This window comes from Triticum aestivum, chromosome 5A (assembly GCF_018294505.1).
Source record: "Triticum aestivum cultivar Chinese Spring chromosome 5A, IWGSC CS RefSeq v2.1, whole genome shotgun sequence".
In the NCBI taxonomy this organism is placed as follows: Eukaryota; Viridiplantae; Streptophyta; class Magnoliopsida; order Poales; family Poaceae; genus Triticum; species Triticum aestivum.
The window spans coordinates 488299233-488325588 of record NC_057806.1 but is presented as its reverse complement, the minus strand read 5'-3'; the positions used below and the strand labels follow the sequence as shown (position 1 = coordinate 488325588).

The window sequence follows — 26356 nt, the reverse complement described above, 5'->3', positions numbered from 1 at the left end:
GATTGGCATAGTACGGTGGCCTGGCTCCAGCACCCTGACCACCACCTCCACCGCTTCTTATTCTTCCTCTGGCTCTAGAATGATGATGGTTGGCGCCACTATGGAAGTTGGCTGGTCTTGACGAGCCTTGTACTGATTGTACTTCGCCATCTGGCTCTCTGACTAGCATCGTCAGACTCGGCCTGATCCATCACCCACCATAGCATGTCCACTAACATAGCACCTTTGACTAGATCAAGAATCAAAGTCTTCAACTCCTTATATGTCGCCTTCAACAACACAGTGTTTGCCTCCTTATGCATGTCCTCGATGTTGGGCAAGTTAGAGCACACTTCCATTGTGTTCTTGAACTTGGTGCGATCACCAAGTGGGTAGCCAAGGAAGAAAGCCCTCCATCCAATTCCCCAGGGGATGGGGTTCATGGCGATGGAGATGTGGAAGAGGAGTGATAGTGAGAGACAGAGAGGGTTAATTGAGTGCGGTGGTGGGTAAATAGTAGAGCCTTTGGGTGGGTAAATATAGGGGCTTTGGACGATATAATTGAATGTTGATCAACCTGTGAACTTTATGTGGTTCATAATGTTGATCGAGACGGAGAACACGAAGGGCAAGGAGGTGGTGGCGCCCAGGGACAAGGGCAAGGTGGTGGTGGCGCCCAACAACAAGGGCAAGGACGTGGTGTCGGCCTTAGACAAGGGAAAGGAGGTGGTGGCTCCCTTATACAGTGATGTGGTGTTGGATGGGGGCCCAGCGGAAAGCGGAGGAACTATGACCACTACCATGAGGAGGCAGGACCAACTCACTTTAGGTGATCATTGCCCTGAAGCTGGAGTGCCTTCATATGCCTCTGTACTTCACGAAACACTTCTCTGTCGTGCCTTAGGAGTTCAAGCTGAAGACGAACACTAGATGCACATGGAGGGTGACAGTCCGGCTGATGAACGGCAAGGTCATCATTGATCAGGGTTGGGCCCCCTTTGCCGTTGTTCACCAGATCAGGAGTGGCTACATGGTCACCTTGTTGCTGACTCCCGACACCCTGAAGGTGATCATCTTCAATGACGACGACATTGGAGTGGTGACCAAGTGCAAGAAGCACGATGACGCCTTTGTCGTGAACGTCTAGAAAGCTCTCTTTTGCCTGATTGCGTGTCTTCAAAATTAAATTGGTTCCTGCTTTTTTAAGACTATGTCGTGTTGGCTTGGTTTAAGACTGCTTGTTTAAGTTTTGTACTATGTTAAACTTCTTCCTATGCTATCTATTTTGTGTGTCTCTAGTTTATTTTGCTTGTTAGTGTGATGGTAACTTCACCACCTCCACGAGGAGGTTACCAGACAACATGTGTTGCATGTAACTAAACAGCCTGACTTGTGTTTCCACCTAATAAAACCCGCAACCAAACAACCCGCCTTCCATTTCGCTGTAGCCAGGCTAGAGGGTATGCAGGCAACCAAACAACATGCAGATGTTGGCTTTTAGCCTGTTTTCCTCAATCAGGCCCACTAGGACAAGCATGAAATGCAAGAAAATAGATGCGAGCAACCAAACACGTCTTAGTGATTTCGTGGGTTTTGGTCTGCTGTCCTAAAAAACTTGAGCAGGAGGGAGTACTTGGCAGAAGCAATCCTCCTCAGCCAGGCCCGGGGAATGCAGCTTTGGCCCATTTGGTTGCCTCTGTTTCCTTATGTTCTACTCACCTCCTTAATCTCCTTCACCTAATCTCTTCTAATCTACAAACATTGCTTCGGTTTGAGATAAGCTCTACATGAAAAGATGCACATCGGTGTTGTGATTCCATTCAGGCAATCGGTTGCGGACTTGTTCCTATGCTATCGATTTTGTGTGTCTCTAGTTTGTTCTGCCTATTAGTGTGATGGTAACCTCACCACCTCCCCGAGGAGGTTACCAGATAACATGGGTTGAATGTAACCAAACAGTCTAACTTGTGTTTCCGCCTAAACAAGCCCACAACCAAACAACCTGCTTTCCATTTCGCCGCAGCCAGGCTAGAGGGTATGCAGGCAACCAAACAACATGTAGATGTTGGGTTTTAGCATGTTTTTCCTTAGTAAGGCCCAACTGGGACAAGCATGCAATGCAAGCAAAATAGATGCGAGCAACCAAACACGTCATTGGTGATTTCGTGGGTTTTGGTCTGCTGTCCTTAAAAACCCGAGCAGGAGGGAGTACTTGGCAGAAGCAATCCTCCTCAGCCAGGCCCCGGTAATGCAGCTTTGACCCATTTGGTTGCCTCTGTTTCCTTATATATGTTCTACTCATCTCCTTAATCTCCTTCACCTAATCCCTTCTAATCTACAAATGATGCTTCGGTTTGAGATAAGCTCTACATGAAAGAGATGCACATCAGCGTTGTGATTCCATTTAGGCAATCGGTTCCTAGTTTCAATTACCATAAATCTTCAATTCATGCTTGGAGTTTTTTCAGACGAATTTTGGCAAATTCTTCACACACACACACACACACACACACACACACACACACACACACACACACACACACACACATTTGACCATTTGAAACTTCCTTTAACCACTAGCTTCATCTCGTTCCATGCGGCTTTCGTGTTGTAAGTGTTCTGTTTCGACGGTCGTAGCCGAGTAGATCTATGTCTCCCTGCTGGACTATACAAATGTGTTCATGTGTGTGTGCTGTTTTTGGCGAATTTCGGCAAATTCTTCGCCCCAGGTTGATCGTTTGAAATTTCCTTTGGCCACTAGCTTTATTTCATTGTTCCACACAACTCTCATATTGTTAGTTTTTTTTCTTTATTTCAACACTCATAGAAAAGTTCTTCAAATGTGGTGGTGTGACCGTGTGAGGTAAGTTCATGCATATAACCAAATAGTTGAGTGTTGCATATGATGAGCCCATGCATGCAAACAATCAGTCATATGTATGTTTCTACTCAGCCAGGGTGGAGGTGCAGGCAACCAAATTGAGTGCAGGACCTAGAGCATGTATTTACTCAATCAAACTCTACCAGGCCACATATGCAAAGAGGTCAAAATTGATGCAGGCAACCAAACAGGCTCCTGGTAAATCAATGGAGCCGTCGGTTATGTCACATAACTGTGTATGTGACATACACAGTTATTTACTACTCCCTCTGTTCTAAAATAAGTGTCTCAAACTTAGTACAACTTTGTACTAAAGTTAGTACAAAGTTGAGACACTTATTTTGGGATGGAGGGCGTACGTGACTGTGTATGTGAGTTAATATATGTCACATAATTGTGTATTTACATAACTTATGTGCCTCAGTTAATATATTTATTACCCTTTTGCGAAATAATTCGTTTACTTTTTGAGTTTGGTGTTTATTTACTATAGGGGGTATAATTCTGAGAAAAACATTAGATTGTCATTACAAAGAACCCAAAATAGGTTCTTTATTCTTACTTAAAATAATATTATAAATGATTGTGAAATAAAAAAACTCATATTCTTTGTAGATTATTTTGAATCCATTACATTTGAATATTAATTGATCCATATATAGTTTTTTTAGCAGCTTGGAACTACGTGAGCTTGTATCTAGCTCGGTCCCTGCAAGGTCTATTCTTAAGCAGCGACGCAAGCCATGCAACCTTTGCTTCATCAACGCGTGTTTGTATCTTTTCCGCAAAAAAGAAAATGCATGCTCGTATCTGCTTTGGTGGCGGTTTAGGTTAATCCTGTGGCGAAGCCATGCAAAAACTATTTTTACAAGCAGTCTTTGCTTCACCAACAATAGACATTAGCATGTTAACAAGTTGGAAGTTTAAGGATTGCCAAAGGCTATGAAAGGTAGTTTCACCAAAAACACTAAAACTGATCTACCATGACTTTGTTTTTCATAGAATGGTACTATCATGGAGATCCTGATAGAAGTACGTAGAAAGATTTGATTGCGTGCAGTCCAGCGCTCCTAGTTTCTCATGCCTCGGTATAAATTCAAAGTAAACCAGACAGAAGCAATAACTTGTGGCTTTGAACAAACAACTACTTCAGCATATACACTGCAATCAATATGCCCCATTTACAGTACAAGCAAAAAAAAAGTTAACCGGCAACTACGGATTGATCAAAGGAAGCCAAAGCTGCTGAGGTTAAGACCAAATATGTGTAAGCATTTAGATATCAACAGGCTATGATGTCAGAAGACCAAACCTGTGTAAGCATTCACAAAATGGACAGTGCACCATTTACGCATAAACTTTGCTAGATGCAACAGAAGATAACACTATATGGATCATCATGTCTTACAGAGTAGGGTTACAGGTCAAAAACAAAAAGGCTAATTAGAAATCTCTGAAGCTCATCTTAGGATCGTCGTGTCTCGAGTTCCCCCGCCTTCCCCTACCCCGGCCGCCTCTCCCTCGTCCCCTACCCCTACCTCTCCCCCTGCCTCTCCGCATAAAGAACGACTTCCCATGCTTCATCTCAACGAGGGAATGTAACAGCTCATCACACAAGATACAACCCTCATGCAAAGTAGCTCCATCTTCAAGAGGGGTGGCTTTCTTGTTGAAGTCGACTTCAATGATAGTTGACTCACATGTTGGGCATTTCTTATCTGTGGTGGTGATCTTATGAGCGGCATGTGGGAGTAGCACAACGCAGTTACACGTGTTGCAGAGAAGCCGCCATTTTGGTGCGCTAACTGGATCAAGAATCAGGGTACCGCTACACTCTGGACAGGCGCAAACTCCCTGAGTGATCATCGATTGCTTGCATGTCGGGTGCGGGCAAAGGAAGCACGGCATGCCAGCCCCTTTCCCAACCTTGCCGGTGTCATCAAGCTTGAGTGCACCGAAAAGTTTGTCGATGCCTTCGAATGGAGGACTATTGTAGCAACAGGGGCATAGTGGAAAAGATTTTGCATCAGGGCCCACCATTGAGAACAGAAGCAACTCAAAACCATCAAGGGGGCAAATAATTTCCTTGTAAAGCTGGAAAGGATAATATCATTAATCAACCAAGTATACATGAATTGATGCTTGGCAGAACAAAGCATAAAAGATAATGCACTTTTTACAATCATTACACATATCACAAAGGTCAATGCAGTAGGTATGTTCAACATGAAACGTGGTAAAAGAATGTTAGGCGTGACATACCGAAGTTTTGGACAGAAAATAAAGCAAAACAAATGGTAACAGAACGAATATAATATGGCAGTGAATAAGAAAAAAACTGAAAGCTGCAAAAACAGGACATCATGCTGAAAACTAAAATAACGACCACATAATCACACAGAAAAATGGGAATAGAATTTAGTAAAGTAACCACCTTAATAGAACCATTCTGGGGAAGATAATAGACCTCCTCACAAGTTACACAATACATCCTCATTGGCTGAGTGGAAATATATTTCATATACCGACCACATTTACCGCACTTGCTCAATAGACGCCCAGAGTCTGCCAGAGGTGAAAACTGTGCTTCGAACAAAGTATCCATGTTTTCAATCTGCAAGCAACACAGTTCATTATAAGAAACTAGGAGTAGAAGAAAAACATCCATGTCAATCATTGTCATCATGTACAAAGGAATAGTTCAATAGTCAATTGTAAAGATGGATGTTATTAAAAAGCATTTACTAAGAATCTAAAATTTTATAGCAACTCAAACATGTCATGCCTTGCACTTGTGCTTTAACTAAAATTTGCCAACATTTTCTAGGTATGGCTTTAATGAGTTGCTCACTCAATGATTTGGAAATGCAAATGTAAATCGTAAAATAAGCAAAACTAACACGATGGAGTCGGTCTTTGCCACTCAAATGGTAATTCTCAATGAGTTGATATTTTCACTGTAACATAAGTTTTGGGACTCCATAGACCAAAATTATAAGGCATGACATTAGTAGGGGAACCGGGATTAATACCCTTTTCAGGCCGGGACCAAGGCCCTGTTTTCTACTAGTGTTACACTGGGAATGTTGACAGATTGTCAAGTGCGAATCTTTAAGGTGGCAAACGACCAGCTGTCCCTTAAAAACAATACACCACATATAAAACCATAATTTTAAATTAAAGTCTGAAACATTTGTTCTAACTTAACAATCTTATTATATTTATGAACGAACGGGCGTGAGCTCTGCCTAATTTCTTTATTTATAGAAGGTGAAAATAGAGTATGTACAAAGTGTCGCCGGCAAGTAAAGGCCCTGCTGAAGGCCGACCAAGCAACTGGAGAGGGAAAGCTAACTCACATGTACAAACGCTGAAACAGCCAAATGTAGCTAATAGGGACAACTAAGCACTTTGGCGTGCCCTCTCGCACTATATCAGTAAATATTGGCTGTTAAAAACAAGTTAGGACACTGAAGATCGAACAGTACTTAGCAACACAATGAGAAGTAAATCTGTGGATCGTATGTTCCTCTGTTTAACTACATCAGCCAAATACAAGAAAGCATGGGTTTATGCTTGATGCGGCATTGGAAAAAGCTTAAGAACCCATTCAAGTCAATGAACATATATATTTTGGAAGATTATGCAAGTATGCTCAGGTGAAATATACAAGAATGCAATTCACAAGACATCAAAATCTCAGACTATTAACATAATCAACTACCTTCTTCACAAAATAAGAGTACTTTCTCATAAACTGTTGAAGGACATGTTGAATGACTTGAAGATGATCAGCTTTGCCTTTTGCAATTAGAGTAATCTGCTGCTCAATAAAACTTCGGATATCTGGCAGGCAGAGATCGGCATCAATACACTGATATCCTCTTATCAGGGTAGTTCCCAGGGCTGTTGGTACTAATCTTCTTCCAGAATTTACCTTCAATAAAGATGAGGAGTTGCATTTACTCATGTGTATATTTGCATATTTAAGCAGGCATGCAGCGTTGAAGTTCACTACCATAAGATGTCAAAACTGTCAGGAGAGAAAAGCCCTCAACTAACCTGGACATAATTACGCTCCGAAATGTTGTTTATATGGACAGGAATTGATGCGTCTGTGCCTATGCCATTCTTTTCCATGAGAGAGATCAATTCACTCTCACTAAGGTAATCAGGAGCCGTGGTGCTTCCCTTAGTAAAGAATAAATATCCGTCAGTAATCTCACATCCAAATAAAAAGCAAGCTCGGGTAAATGTGAGGCTGTGACAAACTCATAAGCTTTACCTCGTATATGTCAACCTTATGAATATTAATTGTGTCCCCTTTTTTAAATGTTGGGAGATTATTCTCACCCACAGCCAGCCATGGCATAATAGATGTAAATCCTTTGGAAGTGACTCGGTGGCCAACACAACGGAAAATCTCTCCACCTGAAGTGAACTCAACTGCAGTCCTGCAAACCATTTTTCCCAGAAAGGGAGATGTTAATCACTAATAGTTCCATCAATAATCAATAAAGCAAGAGCTGGATTGATATGTTTACATTACAATAGAACAAGACATAAATTTAGGTACGGGGATCAGGAATAATGCATGTGATGACCAATGGGACAACAATACATATAATTTAGCAATCAAATGCAAATCCGAATACTCGTGCACTACCTTGTATATCTACAATCATGACTGACAGTGCCAATAAAATGCTGGCATATGTACTGGTACAGCCTCCATGCATCAGTTTCCAAAGCTTCTTCTGGTGCTAGTCGCATTGGAGTAATCGGGGGATGGTCCCCAACATCATGACCTTGACGAGGCTTAACAAAACCAGCATCCATCAACGTCCGGACGTTATTGGACCACAAAGGATTATGTGCTAATGTAGAAAGTACACTTCTAAAATCAAATGACGCGGGATAGGCAGTGCTCTCTGTACGCGGATAACTGTATAAAGATAATTATTAGAGCTTTAGCAGGAAACTCAAAAAACAAACATAATCATTAACTGTACATCAGCACCTATTTATGCAATTTTCAGCTGTAGTAAAAAGATGGTTGTAAGTCAGATGACGATCTACTCTCATAAGTCGTAACTACAACAAGTTGACTACAGTAGGGGGCTCCCTTACAGTCTTTCTGTTAAGAAAAAACAAGTTGACTGCAGATTTACAAATTTACCAGATAAAATTTAAAACATTATCCTGTGTACTACATATGACATCGTAGAGAGTAGTGTAAGGCTGACCCTTAAATGACACCTAAAATAAAATAAGACCATGTCAGCATATATAAACTTGACATAAAAAGAGTTCATGCAGGAATAGTGGGTACAAGAAGGACAAGTCAGACCGCCTGTGAAATATTTTGACAGTTAATCATACTACTTATGTGATAATGCTAGCAGATAGAATGTATACGGTAAGTTGGTAAAACTTTTGCTAATTCTCAGTTTCCTGAAATTGTTGAAAATCTCAGTCACCCCATACTGCACAGGATTTAGCCCACAATTGCGCTCTTGGACGGTGTGCAACTTTAGATAAATGTTAGTGCAATATTTTTAGTTTAAGGTTATATATGGAATTACATGGAGGTGGAGAAGGTTGGATGTTGATCCAAAAGCTTACAGAAGTGACTGAGAGTTAAGAAACTTCAGGCTAATTATGAATAGACCCATATGTTAAATAGCTCATGCCGACTTCAAATTAACTAACATTTTCCATAGAAAAGGGAGAGTCATTTCTGAAACCTTATGTATCCTTGAATGTAAAGCCGCTCGGCCATATGCATGGCTGTCTGGGGTCCGATACCTAGCGCACTTGATGCAACCTGGGATAAGAGCAATATTAAGCACACTAAAACATGAAACTGATTCAATGATTGGAGAAACTCTATCTAAGCGTATCCTAGAACTAGAAGCCCATTTTATACTCAAACGGATGCCCTGGTGCCATTATGACATACTCCAACAGCATAATCTTGGTACTAGATTCCATTTAAAGGCCATATACATTAATATGAAATTGCAATATCAATACTAAGGTCCAAACAGAAGTGAGCAATGCATCATTCACAGGTAAGCACAAATGAACTTTGTAGGCAACAAAGTAAAATGGCAATCCATACAGACATCGTTATCCAATGAAGTTGTAACTTAAACATGGAAAAATACTGCCAGCCTTAGAACTATCGCACCTTAAGCAGATTCACCGTATTAAGACCAGGTGGGCGGGCTTTGCACTCTTCCTTCACTGATATATCTGTTATTTTTAGAGCTCCATCACTGGCTACCATCTTTTGGAACATTACAGTAACCTGTGAAATTGAATGATGAACATGCTGAGAATACTTAGAAGGATGAAGTCAAATCACTAAGGTAGGGGATCTTACATCGAAATCAAAAAGTTTCTTCCTGTCCCATTCTAGCTGTATTTCATCACCATCTTTGATAATGTAAGCTCTCAAAGACCAGAATTTCTCTGGTTTGAATGTGTTAATTTGCTGGTAGCGTTGTACACAGAATCCAAGCGTAGGTGTTTGACAGGGACCGTACCTAATTTAGAAGAAGAAAAACAATCAGAAGACCAAATTCTCCAGGAGATTCTTAAAGCAGGGATTAATCAAAGCTTTAAGAAACAGAAAAATGAATGATAATTGCAATTCAAATCTCTCCCTGTAAACCAGATGAATCATTCAAACATCAAAAGCATAAACATCCGCACTTTCCAACATGAAAACGCCAGTAAAGGCATACTTACATTACTTGCACTATCAAATTTATAGAAAGTGTCAAAAGAAGAATATTTGGGAAGGTTGCAAAACTCAAGGGAGCGAGCAAAAGGAACTTCTGGGAAAAGGTGATAAGCACTGACAATACAGATATTTAGATAAAAACCAGCAATGAGTATTTGAAGAATGTAGGTGGTACTTTCTTGTCAGAAAATTAATTCAATATGCAATTGGTTAACAAATTTATAGAGCTAAAGGGAGATAGAGAACTCACGAAATGACTCTTGAGTCGAGATTTCCATATTTTCCTTGAAAATATCGGGTCTGAAATCGAGTAAATGCTACTCCTACCTTCAAGTCTATTTCTTGCCGAGCATCCACCGCTAGTGCCTCGTCTTTGTTTGGCAACACAAGATTATCCATAGCATTTGATATGTCTTTCTCGGTAACAGATGAGAATCTAGCTCGAAATATTCTTTTGCCAACCTCATTCTCAGGAATCCCGGTGCAACTAATTACTGGAAAATACGATAGCACTGCTATTACATTAATAGGTTGTGAAAGAACCGAGCAAGCTGTGTACGCAAAAGTAATGAATGAAAATCACTCATATCAATTACATTACTCAGGAAAAGGTAAAATCTCGCATACACCAAATAATTTAGTTATAGATATTCGCTGGGGAAAGAAAAATTATGTATAGCTTTGAGAAATTCAAAGCAATCTAACTAATCCAGCAGTAAACTTAGTTCAGCAGAGTATTTTGCCATCTGATAGTCTCTCTATCTTGGTCAAGTTGTTTGAACTTTGCTTTCTATTTCTAGAGTCCAGATCGTTTCTATCTCTATAGAGTCCAGATCATACAAAAATAAACTTCATGTAGAGCTCTTTGTGCAACAACCGAATTTCTAATACAGAACTAGATAGGATATAATGCACATATATTGCAGAACTGGAAATTATACCTTCAAAGCATATGTTTTCCCCTTCTCGGTCACAGTCAAGCCAAAGTACCAAATAGGTGCAGCCTCTAGCTTCCTGGGCTAGATGCCTGTGGATATGAGCCTTCAAGAGATACATATATCAGTTGTATTTAAATATGGAAATGGGACTGTAACGATGGTGGTATTTGTGTATGTATAGTCAATTTGTCATAAAACTTAAGAAGAGGCATTTCAATATTTCACCCACCATGTCCTTTACAAATTTATCCAAGTAATACAGCCGGGAGTTCTTTTGTGATAGGGCAGTAAATTTGTCAGTTTAGATTCTAGAAAGTAGAAACTAGGCATAGTGTCAAAACGTTCTTATATTTTGGGACGGAGAGAGTACATCAAAAAGCCAAGTAAACACTTATAGAGAAAAAGATGAAATAGGATGACTGAGGGTCAGCTAAACTGTGTAGTAGATCCACCATAGTACCATCTAAAGGTAGAGTAGAACTCGTGTATAAATGTACAATATATACGTAGAGAACTAACTGAAGTTGTTCTTACATAATTGAGATTGTTTGATTACTCCTGTGTCCTACTGTTAACTGAGTTGTATTCGCTAATTAGAGTTATAGAGTGCATTACCTTTGGGTTGCTCTCGGATCTCAGAACTGGAGCGTTAAAAAGGTCCATCGGATCAGTCCCTTCCCAGTTCTGATATGCAGGTGGGAAATCAACACTGCAAAAGACGAGACATTGAGTAAAAAAATGGACACAAAAGAACTTATTGCCCAAGGTTAGAATTGTAGTGAGCAACTGCAATATTCATTCAGCAAAAGTGGAATAATTACTTATATATTTTGTTTAAGGTATCTATTTTGCAAATATGCAGTGGGTCCACCATGTGTTCATGTCTGTAACTGTAAGTATCAAGACTGACATGAAGAAAGCGTATGCACATCAATTCAAATGCATTGCGCAGTTAACAACTGGAATGGACTAGAGCTAGTGCATCAAGTGATGCAACTGTAATGAAGGATCTTGAAAGAATTGATGAAGAAATGCAGGACCTGAAGACATGTCCGATGACTGATGTCACTCTGAAGAATGCCTGAGAGCCCTGAAACATCCCATCAAACTCGTGAACATCGGTACTTCCCTTCCGCGTAGACATCTGCACAAATGTTGACGATTTTGAAATGTGTGATGAGAGTGAAATGCTAGAGCACCAAACGCCCATTTGCTTTTCATGATATGGCCCACATATGCAGTACAGTAGCAACTACCCAAAAGTGTATAGCCCTTCATCCCGGAAGTGATGAGTTGATCATTACACAAAATTTTGCACTAAGTTTGATTTGGATTTGCAGTGGGAGCATTAAGCAGCATCAGAAAGAAATGTTCCATCCATGTCAGTGCAACTAGTTCTATCAGCTCTCTACTAGCATGCCCTGAATCTCACTGGAGCTACTCTACAGTGACAACGACCGCGACTACTTGCAACATCGAGCCATTACGAGGACAAGCCGTTTCCTATAGGGGAAACCTGGGCTGCGACCAGACAAGCTATCTGCCTGGCTTCTCTGAACCAGAAACTTGTTGCCGTTAGGGCTCGGTCCTAATACACTGTCGCCGATTTCGAGTTAAAACCACAGCCAAATTAGTCGCCAGGGGGGCAAAAATATCACGGCCGTGGGAGGTTTGGGCGCGGGAGGGAGGGAGGAGGGAGACTTACGCGGCCGCCGGAGAGGGCGGAGGCGATGGAGAGCGCGATGCTGGGCTTCTCCGCGACCTGCAGCGACGGCGACCCGAGCGTGAGAAGGTCTGGAGAGTAGGGCTACCGCGGCCGCCATTAGCGACAGCGCGGTGGCTCGGTAAGCTACGCCGCGGCGGCGGCGGCGGCGGTGGGTGCTTACCATTAAAACCTTGGGCGCCATGGGCTCTGAGTGGGTCTAGCGGCCGAGCCCGTGTCCGTGTGGTACTGTGGTTGCGTTCGTGTCGTGTGTCGACCAATTGGCGGCCCTCACAGTAGTACCGCCGATACAGTAGCACTTTCTTTTTCTGATTCCGAGAGTAAAATCTGTTTTAAACCTTGTAAAAATTTGAATTTGTAGAGATGGTTTAAATCAAACCCTAAACTTCATGAAACAAAATCAGCACCACCCGACAATTCATGGTCATTTACCTTTTGTCCATTTGCAAATAGGGATCGCTAACGTGGCCACAGTCGTCATGTCTATCTCATCGGCAACCATGAACCACATGTTCCCTCACACCATATCCCACATCTCCCCTGCTACCAACACACTTTCTTTAGTCATGCCCGTCCCTTCGCGCGCGCACATGAAGCTTGAGGAGGCCACCCCAACCAACACGCCGCTTCAGTTTGGAGCTCATTTGTGCCGGTCCTCCTTGCGGATGTTCTTCCAAGCTGCCTAGAGATCCACATTTGAAGCCACCGTGGCCATATGTCGGCACGGCACGACACGACACAGGGCCAAGTCGGCCCTTTTAACACAGTTTGGGGCCGTTTTAACCCATTTAGGGTTGTTTTGACCTTTGTGGTGGTTGTTTTGGCCTTTTTAACCTAAAAACAAAAGGCCCGGAAGACCGAAACAGCCCACAAGGTCAAAAATCGAGCCCGAAACAGCCCACAAGGTCAAAAATCGAGCCGGATCATCCCTTTTATCATGCGTGTCAAGGCAATTCATGAGTCGAAACCTTTGGACCAGCATGACATGAGCCTTTTATAAAAGGGCCTACGTGGGTTAGTCATGCCAAGCCTTTTTATGGCTGGGTTGTGTCATGCCGCCCATATTGCCGCCCATATGGCCATGTTTGGATTAAACGCTTGTAATCCCCTCTCCCACACCGCCTCTCTGCATATGTATATATCCCTCTTGTACTTTGTACACATTGCAATGAAAATTACTAACGGGGAATCACCTGGTCATTGAGAACCTTCACCTTAAGGGCATTGACACATCTACATGGCATACCAAGGACACCGTGAAGAATTGGTGGGTAAGCAGAACCAGCGTGGGCACATCTCATCGAAAAGTCATAGCTTTGCTTACCATGCTTATGGCTTGGACCATTTGAAATGAGCGTAACGCTAAGGTATTCCGCCACAAGAGCGCCTCTCCGGCAATCCTTCTCAACATCATCATGACCGAGGCAAACTTATGGATCACCGCAAGTGTGAAGAAATCAGGATCTGTTGTATCCAAGGTTATTTGTAACAAACTCTATCCTCCCTTAATTAATAGATTAGGCAAATCTTTTGCCTCCATTTCAAAAGAAAGTATATTAGCATGTGACAAGATGAGGATGATAGATATCAATATCTGTTGCTCATCTTGAGGGGAGTGTTGTGGTTGGAATGTGTTTATGTGTGTGGAGTAAAAGGCCCAACATGCATGTGCACTGAATATATATGTACTCTCCCTGCCTCACAATATAAGACGATTTTGCAAACTATGGGACGGAGGGAGTATTATGTATGTCTTCCAAGGCAAGAAGAGAGAAGGATTTGGAGAGTTGCACACCAAAAATCGGGTATTTAAAATGGTGCTCAGGCTCATGTGCTCCGCATTGAATACTAAACCAGAAGAAGAAAACAGTAAAAAAATGTTTACTCTCAAGTGTCAACATGAGTGTCTTGTAAACTGTGTGCAAATTTTCACGAGGAAAAGACATCTATGGTGGTCTGCGAAAAAAATTAGCGTTCATAACCCTGAGTTTCAAAATGCTTCCCCCACCAAAAAATCTGTTAAAAATGTGTACTGTTATCGTCTATCCTGCACAACTACAAACTGAGATCAAAAATTGAAGGTCAGTATGATGACTGACATAATCACCATGGAAGACCCTTGGGCACAAAAACTTCTGGATGATTCAAGAGAACAATGAATTGATCTCTTATTGACAAAATGAATAAGCCATCAGTTACAAGATCATCAGCAGTTTTGAGTGAAGGAAAGAACAAGCCTAAGGTAATTCTATGAAACAGATTACACTGATCACTGTCCATTCATTAACAGGACGAATTTCCCCTAAAGAACACTCCTTAAGAATCAAGAGGGAAAATCCCACTCCCTAAAGAACACTCTTGAAGAAACAAGGAGGAAAAAATCAACTTATTTTTTAGCAGTGGCATGACTCTAGACTCCTTGTTTGGGCTACACAGAGAATGGCAGCTGGTAGAGGTAAGTGAAGCATATGTACAGAACCGGAGCAACTCCTTCCCTTCCTGGTTTATGTGAGACATCTAAAGGCTTCCCTGACCCCCATCTCCTAGACAGAACTGCAGTATTGATTGTACTCCTTTCTACAGGCCTCAGGGACAACGCATGCGGTACAAATCATGCACCTCCGCGCTTGCGAACTGCGCGTAGTCCTGTTGTTGTTGACGACTCGCCTCCTTCTTCTTAGAAGAACGCTTAGTCAGCGCTTCACTGGGCATGTTATTGCTTGGTGGAGTTAGTGTCACCGGTGGATTGATAGGTGGGGGCGCTGATGTTGCTGGGCAGCGATGTCGGACATTGATCATGTGCGTCTTGGTTTCAGTTGAGGTGCTACCAGTTATGTTTACCATAATAACAGCTTCCTTGTCCCTGGTGTCTTCGCACCACCAGTTTTGTGGTATCCCGTCCACAAATTCTTCTTGTGTGTAGAAGTCCTCATGGTGTATTGTAATATCCACGGTTTCTCCTGGTTTAATAAGACCGTTCGCTGGTAGGACCTGTCGTGCCATGGTAAATTACAAGTTGGTTATGGTATTCAGCATAAAGGCAAAGACAAATCGAGAATGCCAAAGAACCCGCACTTCAGAACTACTGTCTGCCATGGCTGCGGAGTCAACTTCCGCCGTGATTCAGTAATGACTAACGATTATTGATCTATATGGGCAAATGGCTGCATAGTTTGTTTCTTATAATCTTTGCTAGAAATTATAAGGAGTAATAATCGATGAATCATATGGTTCCTATAGGTTGCCGCGAGAACCTACATATAGACTGAAGTTTCACATCATGGAGTCATCGATGGATCATATGGTTCCTATAGGTTACCTTTAGACTCCATGATGGTACAACATAAAAAGTTGGTCGAAAAATTTAGTTGCATCAAGTATAAAAAAAATAGTCATTCATACCTCAAGCCAAAGTGGAAAGCCAAATGATGCCCTTGGAATAATCTCTGGTTTAGTCCCGTCGTCCTTTTTGGTCGACTGGCCTTCACATAGGATTTCAAAAGCTGCTTTGCTTGTTTCACAATTATTGGTAATTTGGAAAACAATATTCTCTTGATTTTCCAATATAATTTCCTCTGTGCTAACTGTGCTGTCAGGAACAAAACAAGACTCCTTAAGCATAGACCGCACTTCCTCATTCGATTCGATTATTTCTCCATACTCTTGTCTTCTTGTTAACTCATCTACTCGTGCAATATCAACGCTAAATGTGCACCTCACAGGTTTATGATCACTCTCTGTGACCTCCATGACAGCTACATACCTATTAAAACAGAGGTAAAACAATATGCATATGAGAGAAAGGAATGGTGGGATATCACAAGAAGAAATCAAGAAAAAGTGTTGTAGTAGCTGACGATGTAATTGCAGCAACTACAGGGCACTCTAGCGAGCATTCGGCTACTGATACAGCACGACTGTCGCGATATAGCACCCTATCACACCAAGCAGGTATCCGCTTCTTCTCACCCGAATCATACCCTACAAGGCAGTTGAATAAGAAGCTTAAGAACCAATGGTTTTATTTACTATGCGCTAATAAATTACAAAGCAATTAAGAAATATATATTTCTAAGTGAGCCAGTGGCAAGATCTGAGCAGAGTTTTAAAAAAAAATCATCGGTGAACAGAAAATAATTGATCAAATGCTTGTAGAATCAAAAGAGGCATACCTCCAAGACCTGGCGCGTGCTTTTGGAATTTGTAAGTCGGTGGGAATTTGATCAGACCTTCACGCATTCCTTGAAATACTTTTCCAGCTTTCATTTCTGCTCGAAGCTGATCCTTCTCTCTTAGCCAATCAAAGCTTCTTTGGGAAACCATGTCCCTTGCTTCATCATATGTGATACCATAAAGCCGGTAGTTGAAATCACCAAGAAAGACAACCATATCAGCATCAGCCAAGTCAGGCCTGACCTCATCAACTGGATTTCCATTAACCTGCCATTACCACAAAATCTGGACATTAGCATAATTCATCAGTATGGATATCCTGAAGGTTAGAGAACACGTACATTCACTGTTCTGTGCAATTGGACAGATGTAGCAGAAGCTGAAACAAAAGAAATCACAAGGGTTAGAGAAAGTACATTTTGGTGCTTGAAACAACATTATGCAATACTCCCTCGGTTCCACAATGTAGTGCATATAGATTTTTCTAAAAGTCAAACTTTATAAACTTTGACCAAGTTTGTAGAGAAAATCATATACATCTAGAATACCAAACACATGTGCTTAGATACATCACAAGACATACTTTCATATTATGTACATTTGGTATTGTAGATATAAATAGTTTTCTCTATAAACTTGGTCAAACTTTATAAAGTTTGACTTTGCAGAAAATCTATATGCGCTACATTATGGAACGGAGGGAGTACATATGTAACACCTAAAGTCCAATACAAAAATATATGGAAATTAAATAGGAAACGAACATGTGGATCCATGAGGTTTGTTGAAAGCCATTGTACGATAAATGTGATCGAAGTCAGCATTGCGCCTGGCAACAGCTTCCAGATGTGCAGCAAAATGATTGCTCACAAAACACATTTTACGATCGTAGACTCTTATTCTTAATCCTACACCACCCTGCAGAAGAATCACTTGTCATGACACAAGGAAAATAATTGGGGAGCATGACTTAGACACATGCAACAAAATATAAATCGGTGCAGTGATCAGTGATTTGAATGTGCTCCTGCATGCAAGTGTTTCTTCCTATTCAGATAGGCTTGCTTATGAAATCGTAATAGAATCTCATTTTCCCACATAATATATACCACAGAAGCCCTTTATCTTGTAAGGAGTATACAAAGAAAAGATCCTTGAATATCTGGCGAGTACTCTACTGATTACTTTGTTCCAACTTTCATTCTTCATGTTTAGAAACATGTCATTATGGTAGTTGTACATAAGGACACAACCTTAAAAAATGGAGGCCACAACGAGGAACTTGAATGTCTGCATATATACCATCATATACCTTATTGCCGATGGCACGTCCAAGACCACATGGAACTGCTGCAGCCTCAACATCACCGACATATGGCTTAAGACTTTTTCTTGCCCTTGAAAAGTTAATATTTTCCATATTATGTATATCACATGAGAACGGAAACTCAACAGGTTATCATTATGCGGCAAGAGAAATTTGATTGTAATTCTAAAAAACTAATTCATGATAGGCCCATACCATGCAGCAATAAGCAATGCAGCCAACTGCCTAGAACCAACTCGGTGGAATGATGTCCCCTCATCAAGTGCTTTGCCTATATTGTCTATCCACCATTGACCATTGGCACTTCCCTCAAGTCCTACCTAAAACCATGAACAAGGGAAGTTCAGTAAAGCGTGTGACTCAGGGATACTTACACATAATGAAAGCAACAATATGAGCCATCACGGAGATCATAATTTTTAAATTTGAGAGAGAAAGTAAAACAATCAAAATAAGATAGACTTAACGAAAAGAATGATGCAGATGACATTTTGGTTCATTCAAGTGAATATCATAAAATTGGAAGTGTCCAAGAAAAACCGTAGTTGACATGAAACAATACATAAATCATGTCGCATTGATGATTGATAACCAAAAGCTTGGTTGCTGGGGAAAGCAACAACTAATGACTGAATTGTATAATATCAGGAAAAGATGAAACAGCAAAACCGTGATAAAATGGCTAAAACATGTTAGTAAGAGTATAATGAACAACATTACAACTTGGAACAGTATTGAAGTGTTCTTTTCGCATAAGAATGCTCGTAATTGCTTTAGAAAAAAAATGCTGTCACAAAACTAATCTCCGGTGGTGAAAATTCAAGAGTTGAGAGTGATCTAAAGCACAAAAACGGAATCTAAAGGGAATAATCTCACTTCACAAGTAAATTGCTAAGATGGTGCAATTGGCAGGTTGAACCATATACTTCGAATTAACACTCCTAAAGCAGGATTAGTTGTTAATGTTCTTAGCTACCAATACATACTTGGACGCAGGCTTTAAATAATTGATTGATTGAACAGCAACAAAATGAATGACTGAAAGGGAGATAAAGTATCTCACAGTTTCTTTTGCTGCAGAAATTGCAAGAAAACCTGCACCCATCTCAACCTCTTGTAATCCAACAACAACTAACCCGACATCAGATGCTACGCTACCCAACCATGCTTTAAGTGACTCGGCAGTTGCTTTTCCCTGCGCTACATTCCAACTTCCAACCATTATGTTTATCTTTTCCATTCTAGTGTATGACAATTCTTTGTTAGCCAATTCAGTTCGCAAAACATCATCAAGAGGTCCAGGGGAAGTCAGTGGCCATCCCCGGATACCGCCATGATGTGCCAGAGTGTAGATGTAAGAACCACCAATCGCCATCCTTATGACCGGGCAGCTATGTCCAGTCCATCCTGCGAGAAGGTTACCATCGACATCCATGACTTGAACAGTACCACTGGCGTAGCCGACCCACACCCTATCTCCGAGTGCCTTTATGCACTGCACAGAAGAAGTATGATGCTGGAACTCCTGCATTCGGTTCCCATTTCCATCCCACTGGATAATGCAACCATTTGTGCATCCAGACCAAATTGCCCCATCATCTGCTTGAGCCACTGCTCCTGTTCTCCGGTTATCTTCGACAAATGTCCCCTTTGTTGCAACCCTGCGCACCGCGTCGGCTGCTCCCATTAAGGCATTCCTAGATTTCTGGAAGAAGTTCAAAGAGCCTCCCGACTTGTCCTTCTTAGATGGTTTTACTTTGACCTCTACTTCCTCCATGGGTTGCTCTGGCATGACCGGTGTATCTAGCCGAGCCGACTCAACTTGGCCATCCATTCCAAATACTTTCAGCAGCTCCCTTGTACGAGCATCCCTGAGGCACACATTTCAGTACAATCTACAAGTTAAAGCAGCTACCTGGCAAAGACGGTAATCTAATCTAAACACAACATTTCATTAGTATTTCTGAAGGCATACCAGAGAGCAAATGTCATGCTTGTCAGGGTCCAAACCTTGGCCCGAGAATGATCGGCAAGCATGTACTTAACATCAGATGCAGGGAGAGAGCATACGTTGCCAACTGTGCAATGGTTCCTGAGGTCAATGTACGCCCTCTCCACCAACAATGCAGCCATGTGCCTCTCTTCCGGTGACAGCGAGAGGGACTTGGCAATGGCGTCGTATGGCCATGCCTTTATGACTCCACCCTCTGAGCCCGACCATATCTCACCTGTCAGATTCAAACAGCGAGAGGGACTCTTCACATTTGGCAAGCACATACAAGAGAAATGCATTGTCACAATATGAGGAGATGATAGATAGATGGCATGCTGCTCACCATACGAGGTGATGGCCATGGAGAGCACCGGCGTGCGGCCGTAGGCCTGCCACGTGAGGGCTTCCCTGAACACGGGGGCGCTGTTGGGTCCACCGTGTGCGCTTCCCCCAACGCTCCCTTCGCCGCCTGAACCAGGAGGCGGAGGCGCGGGCGCCGTGGCGGCCGTCTCGAGGTCCATGCGCCACGAGCGGATCCTCCCGTCCTTGTGCCCCGTCCACAGCAGGCCGTTGGCCCTGTCCATGGCGACGCAGAGCGCGGGCGGCGCGGGCACGCCCTCGCGGAAGGGCGCGCTCTCCTCGTCGCCGCGGCGCGCGCCAGCGCCCCACCCGGCGAACACCTCGTCGAGCGCCCACACCCGGATCCCGGACTCGGCCCCGGCCCAGAGCTGGCGGCGCTGCGGATCGGAGGCGAGCGTGCGGAGGAAGGAGCCGGCCTGCGTCTCCCGGAGCGGGTGGGGCCGCACCTCGAGCGGGGGAGGGCGGTGCGGGTGCATTGCCGCGCGGAGCGGCACGCGGAAGATGCCCTTGCCGCCGCCCGCGCCGACGAACTCCGGGAGGGTGCCGGCGCCGCCGCCGTACTCGGACATGGCGCGCTCGAGCGTCATGGAGCCGTCGCTGGCGCCGCCGACGGAGCGGCGGGAGCTGGGGCCGGAGGAGTAGGAGGCGCTGGGGTGGTGGTGGTGCTGCTGCTGCGGCGGGAGCGGCGGGTGGTACCCCGCGGGGACGCCGGCGGAGGGGTCGTGGTGCGCGTAGGAGAGGGAGTGGGAGGCCGGGAGGACGTGGTCGTCGTCGAGGCTGAGGTTGCGGAGCGCGGCGCGGCGCGCGGACGCGGTGTCCCCGCGCGACAGCGGCTGGCTGTAGGAGATGCCCCTCCGCTGCGGCGGCCGCGACGAGGCGGCGGCCAGCTCCTTGAGCGCCTCGTCGTCGGGCTCCATGGGTGTGATCGCGCCCCCGCCACCGACGGCCGGTCGATCTGATGTGCGTGCGTGCGCGCGGCCTGATCGGTGAGTGGTCCTGGGGCTGGGCGTGGGAATGGGAGCGGGAGGGATAAGATGGAAATGGTCAAGATGGCGAGGCGAGGGAGGAGGGCGCGGCGAGGGAGGCGCGGGAGAGGGAGTGGTCGGGGCTCCGACGCCGTCGGAGACGGAGGCCAAGGGGGGCGCGTGTCGCGTGCTCCTGTCTGCGGACCGGGCCCCACTGTCAGCGCCCAAGGCTATTTTTTCACTCTTTTCATCATTTCTCTTCTCCTTGCATGAAATTTCCTTCAATTTCAGCCACCTAAATTAGTACTGCCACAAGATTAGTTACTATCTAACACTCAGCCAAGCAATGTTATTGGGTACTATGTTTTTTTGTGTTTAGGGTATTACGTTTGAGGTTCTAATTATGTTTCAAATGATTAATTAGTCCTAATAATTTGAAACAACCTAGTCCCAGTTATTTACAGACCTAACCTACTACCAGGCGAGTCCGAGCGCCCCTTCTCCCTCCGCCTGTCTCTGCAACGACGGGAGGGACGGGCACCTCAGGTCTTCGGTCTGATGGTGGTAAGGTTAGAATAAATTTAGCATTGTCACCATTCGATGGCGGTGAGGCAATGTTTTGTCGCCGTCAACGTGGAATAAGGTCTTCCAGTCTCGCCCTCATTCCAGTGATGCTTCTTCATATCATCGGGAGGTGTGTAAAAGATGTTGTGTCCCGAATCTGGTTCTTTAGGTTTGCTTTTTTTTCCTATAAGTTTGTCTCGATCGCACTATCCTACACAGGGAAAAATGTGGTTGTACATCTTGGTCATCTGGCTCCAGTTCCGATATATGATGGTTGGCAAGCCTCGGTCCTATTGGGGAGCGTAGGAGATTTGTGCTCTCGACTCCGTCTGGTCAGAACTGAGGCGTTCTGCAGGCCTTGTCTTGAGTTTTCTTCTCTAGGGCGGCGATTTTTTATGCAGGTTGCGGCCACCTGTGTCTTATGGTCTACAAGGACAATTTTACGGCCGCTACTTTTGCAAGATCCTAGGGTTAAACAAGTTTTTTCTGCTAAGACACGGGGCAGAGGCGACGACAAGCTTTGCTTGAGGCGCGTCGTCAATGAAGGCAAGAGAACGATACATTGCCACATATATTCTACTCTTGACGGCGTACGATTTAGGGTGCCGGCGGTGCTCAATGTATTCACATCAGAAGGTGCGACAAGGGGGTGTGGCTCTGCGGACCAAGGGGATGGAGACACGGTGATGAAGGCCCGGCCCCCATCCCTTGAGCAGCGACATACGACCGACCGAAGGAGGGACCCTTGTTCCTCTTTTTTTATGGGAGCATGACCGGTTCGTTCTCTCAAGAGGCAACCTCCTCTGTCCGGGAGGGAAATAATGAATCGATATCCACTCACAAGTGGCAAAGGGGGGTAAATACTCCCAACTTCTAGGGAACATAGCAAAATGGTTAGTTGTGAAGTTGGAAAATTGGGGTGATCCGGAAGCCAAAAATACACTACCAAGTTCTAGGTTTTTCACCGCCGCCCGATTCGAGCTCCCCTCCCCCCTCCCCCCGGCGCCACCAGATCCCCACACAGACCCGCTGCCACGCCGCCGCCGCGTTTCTACGGCTCGATTCGAGCTTATCGTGCCGCTACGCCGCTGCCAATCCGCCACCCAATTCGAGCTCCCACCACCGGCCATTTGAGCTCCCTGCCCGCCACATTTGACGCTAGACGCTCAGGCGCTGCACCGCTCCTCGCCGCTCAGCCACTGACGCTCCTCTCGAAGCTCGGTCGTCACCGCTCGATCTGTAGTCGTGTCGCCGCCATGTCGCTAAAGAAAATCCCAAAGAGTAAGACCGGATTCTTCGGGGTGCAGAAAAAGCCGTTTGGAAACTTCAGCGTGGAGTTCCAGTGCGATGGCTATCGCTGCTGGATCGACATGTTCAACTCCATCACATGGTCCTGCGTGCATACGACATTGCCACGCGGCGCTTTGGCCGACAGAGGCACAAGATGAACTTCCCAGAGATCGAGACTCAGGCGGGCATGGAGCTAATTGGGCCGAAGAATATTAACATTTGGCAGATGAAAACGAGGAGGAGGAGGAGGAGGAGAAGCAGAGGCCGGTAATTCTCTTTGCTCCCGGCGATATTCATGAGGCGACAATGACGAGGTTCGCGCGGGAGCATCTAGAGTATGTCCAGACCGACCACGAGTTCTTCTGAAAGCGCAAGGCCAAGCAAAAGAAGAAGAGGATGAAGAAGAAGGAGGAGACCAGCCCCTCGGCAATGATCACCGTCGAGTCTAACTCAAGAAGCATGATAGTTGGGGAGCCGGATCCCCTGACGTACGGCCACCTGACGTTAGGTCACTGACGCGTGCGTCCAGGTCCACACGTCAGTGTGTGGACCGTACATCAGAGGAGCCGTGTCCAAGGCAGAAAGAAACCATTGCTACCTAGGTATGCCGTCGCGAATATATATCAGTACACTGCACAAGGTTGTTTCGGCGAGAAGCGTACCTTGTGCAACGGCTTGCTATACTTCATGTAGGAGTGAGCCTATTGTTTTGTAAGCCAAAAGTCATCTTCTGCTCCCGAGCTCATTTAAGCTTGGGATGGACAGTAAAACCTAAAAATAAATAAAAATATTGAAATATTTTGGTGTAAATACTGACAAAAGTTTTACGTGCTCGCAAAATTTCATGTTGCAAAGACATTTTTGGAAATCATGGCAAAAGAAACAAAATCAACACTCCAAAATACTTTCGAAAATAACATTTTTGAAGAATCGATTTTTCTTACCGCGGATTTTAACAATGTGATATGAAGATGAATTTTTGTGAGCATGTAATTTTTTTGTCAATGTTTGTACCAAAAAATCAGAACCTTTTGATTTGTTCTTTTTTTGGACTTTACTGTTCATTGAGCTCATTTGAGCTCGGGCTCAGAAACTTCATATCCATTGTAAGCAGCTTTTTTATATAGAAAGTCATATTATGAGTGGGCTTGCATTTTAGTTTTTTCTTGTGCAAGCTATGCTTCTATTAATTAAATTCACAACAATAGCTGCTATCCTTGTTTTAGGTTCTGTCAATGGCCGGCTGAGATGTCTCTACTGTCTCATCACCTCGATGATATTTTCACACACACACACACACACACACACACACACACGCACGCACGCACGCACGCACGCACACACACACCACACACACACACACATTCAGCTTATCATGTTTTCTCTAAACAATATTTCTTCAAAACAAAATCTAAAATCATTTATGACCTAGTGTCTATTTGCAAAAATTGTTTCTAAACATTAAATTATTTGTTAGCTATTCCCGCAATAACGTATTGGGTATCATCTAACAACCCACACCACGACAAAGGAATTGCTTCATACTCCCTACGTCCGAAAAAACTTGTCCCTCAAATAAATGTATCTAGCATCAAGTTAATGCTAGATACATCCATTTAAAAAATAAAATTGGGACAAGTTTTTCCGGACGGAGGGAGTACAACCAATACGTCTTAGGGATGCAAGAGTGGGTCACCAAGCCCGTAAAAACATGAAAAAATTCTGTGGTAACGATAGGTGGTGCAACACATTGCGCCAACCTTGTCTCCCCAGCGGAGTTGTTGGGTTTTTCTTCTACACGTGGGTGGGAGGATTGGTACATGCTTTCTTTTGCTATATATCTAATTTTCCAAAATGAACTATCTCTTAATTGAACTCAAATTACAAACTGTTTTCACTGTTGTGTCTGTTGTGTCAAGAGCTTCAAAACTAGATCTTATATTAATAGATTTTAATATATTTTTCTCGGGCTTAACTTATACTCCCAACTATATTTAGACTAGTATCACATCCCCGCCCCTGCTAGGGTCCCCTGAAGGTGCAACTATCCCTGAGTGGTTTTGGTAATTCCTAATAACATATAGCTCATTGAGTTAACATTATTCCAAGATTAATATTTTAAGAAAAGCTCAATGAATGGCATGGCATGAATGAGGAAAGTGGACCCCTCAAAATACTAAGGACAGAAAGATTGGCTCAAGATCAAAGCTCAAGACTCTACATTTTATATTTCAGTGATCCAAGATCACATTGAGTCTTTAGGAAAAGTCAATACTATCAAGGAGGGATGAGGTGTTGCTTGATGAGGTTCTTGCTTCATAGTGCTTAGTGATATGCTCCAAAAACATCAACTACCTTCCCACATCCATATATGACCTAAACCAAAAGTCAAACTCGGCCCCACCGATTCTTTCTATCATGCGCCACCGAGTTTAGATGTCATAGCCACTTCCACAAACCCTAGACAAATCGGTCTCACCGATAGGGATCTCGGTCACACCGAGATGGGGGTGTAATCTCTCTGTTTTCCTTCGTAACGTTTCGGTACTACCGAGATGAGTGACCGGTCCCACCGAGATTGCAATGTAAACTCTCTGTTTCCCTTTTGTAACATTTCGGTCCCACCGAAATGAGCAAATCGGTCCCACCGAGTTTACCTGACCAACTCTCTGGTTAGCTTATTACCAAATCAGTCCCACCGAGTTTGTGTAAGCGGTCACACCAAGATTACGTTATGCCCTAACCCTAACCATATCAGTCCTACCGAGTTGCATCTCAGTCCCACCGAAAATCCTAACGGTCACTAGGTTTGCTAAATCGGTCCGACCGAGTTTCTCAATTCGGTCTCACCGAGATTGGTAAATTATGGTGTAACCATTAGTTTTTGTGTGGAGGCTATATATACCCCTCCACCCACTCTTCATTCGTGGAGAGAGCCATCAGAACATACCTACACTTCCAATACACATTTTCTGAGAGAGAACCACCTACTCATGTGTTGAGGCCAAGATATTCCATTCCCACCATATGAATCTTGATCTCTAGCCTTCCCCAAGTTGCTTTCCACTCAAATATTCTTTCCACCAAATCCATATCCTGTGAGAGAGAGTTGAGTGTTGGGGAGACTATCATTTGAAGCACAAGAGCAAGGAGTTCATCATCAACACACCATTTGTTACTTCTTGGAGAGTGGTGTCTCTTAGATTGGCTAGGTGTCACTTGGGAGCCTCCGACAAGATTGTGGAGTTGAACCAAGCAGTTTGTAAGGGAAAGGAGATCGCCTACTTCGTGAAGATCTACCGCTAGTGAGGCAAGTCCTTCATGGGCGATGGCCATGATGGGATAGACAAGGTTACTTCTTCGTGGACCCTTCGTGGGTGGAGCCCTCCGCGGACTCACACAACCATTACCC

The 26356-nt window shown here is 43.9% G+C and overlaps 2 protein-coding genes across 3 annotated transcripts; both read right to left on the bottom strand.

Annotated features, from left to right (window-relative positions):
• Positions 1-4210: 4210 nt before the first annotated feature.
• Positions 4211-12540, bottom strand: LOC123104259 (DNA topoisomerase 3-beta). Of its 2 annotated transcripts, none has more exons than XM_044526042.1 (15): positions 12436-12540; positions 12255-12311; positions 11590-11693; positions 11165-11258; positions 10553-10652; positions 9862-10162; positions 9249-9411; positions 9054-9173; positions 8608-8687; positions 7527-7805; positions 7146-7314; positions 6923-7051; positions 6585-6797; positions 5295-5474; positions 4211-4954 (listed from the first exon to the last, which is right to left on the bottom strand). In XM_044526042.1, exons 1-15 carry the CDS (start codon positions 12454-12456, stop codon positions 4304-4306), a joined length of 2661 nt encoding a protein of 886 aa, XP_044381977.1. In that variant the 5' UTR covers positions 12457-12540; the 3' UTR covers positions 4211-4303. The 2 variants fall into 2 exon arrangements, with proteins under 2 accessions (XP_044381977.1, XP_044381978.1); XM_044526043.1 differs by having other exon boundaries at positions 9862-10105.
• A 1872-nt stretch (positions 12541-14412) lies between these two features.
• LOC123104258 (type I inositol polyphosphate 5-phosphatase 13) lies at positions 14413-21231 on the bottom strand. Its single transcript, XM_044526041.1, has 11 exons — positions 20109-21231; positions 19748-20000; positions 18836-19643; positions 17968-18092; positions 17758-17842; positions 17210-17363; positions 16787-16824; positions 16445-16712; positions 16130-16253; positions 15675-16035; positions 14413-15263 (listed from the first exon to the last, which is right to left on the bottom strand). Exons 1-11 carry the CDS (start codon positions 21040-21042, stop codon positions 14859-14861), a joined length of 3555 nt encoding a protein of 1184 aa, XP_044381976.1. The 5' UTR covers positions 21043-21231; the 3' UTR covers positions 14413-14858.
• Positions 21232-26356: the final 5125 nt, after the last annotated feature.

What these genes read in the sequence shown, in the direction of transcription:
- LOC123104258 (XM_044526041.1), bottom strand. Translation starts at nt 21,042, where the DNA reads ATGGAGCCCGACGACGAGGCGCTCAAGGAGCTGGCCGCCGCCTCGTCG. An exon ending in GCATTGCTTATTGCTGCATG is followed by an intron (nt 17,843 to 17,967) that starts GTATGGGCCTAT and finishes TAACTTTTCAAG; the next exon opens with GGCAAGAAAAAGTCTTAAGC. An exon ending in GTAGTTGCTGCAATTACATC is followed by an intron (nt 16,036 to 16,129) that starts GTCAGCTACTAC and finishes CTGTTTTAATAG; the next exon opens with GTATGTAGCTGTCATGGAGG.
- LOC123104259 (XM_044526042.1), bottom strand. Translation starts at nt 12,456, where the DNA reads ATGGCGCCCAAGGTTTTAATG. An exon ending in GATCCGAGAGCAACCCAAAG is followed by an intron (nt 10,653 to 11,164) that starts GTAATGCACTCT and finishes TATCTCTTGAAG; the next exon opens with GCTCATATCCACAGGCATCT. An exon ending in ATACGGTGAATCTGCTTAAG is followed by an intron (nt 8,688 to 9,053) that starts GTGCGATAGTTC and finishes CTCTTATCCCAG; the next exon opens with GTTGCATCAAGTGCGCTAGG.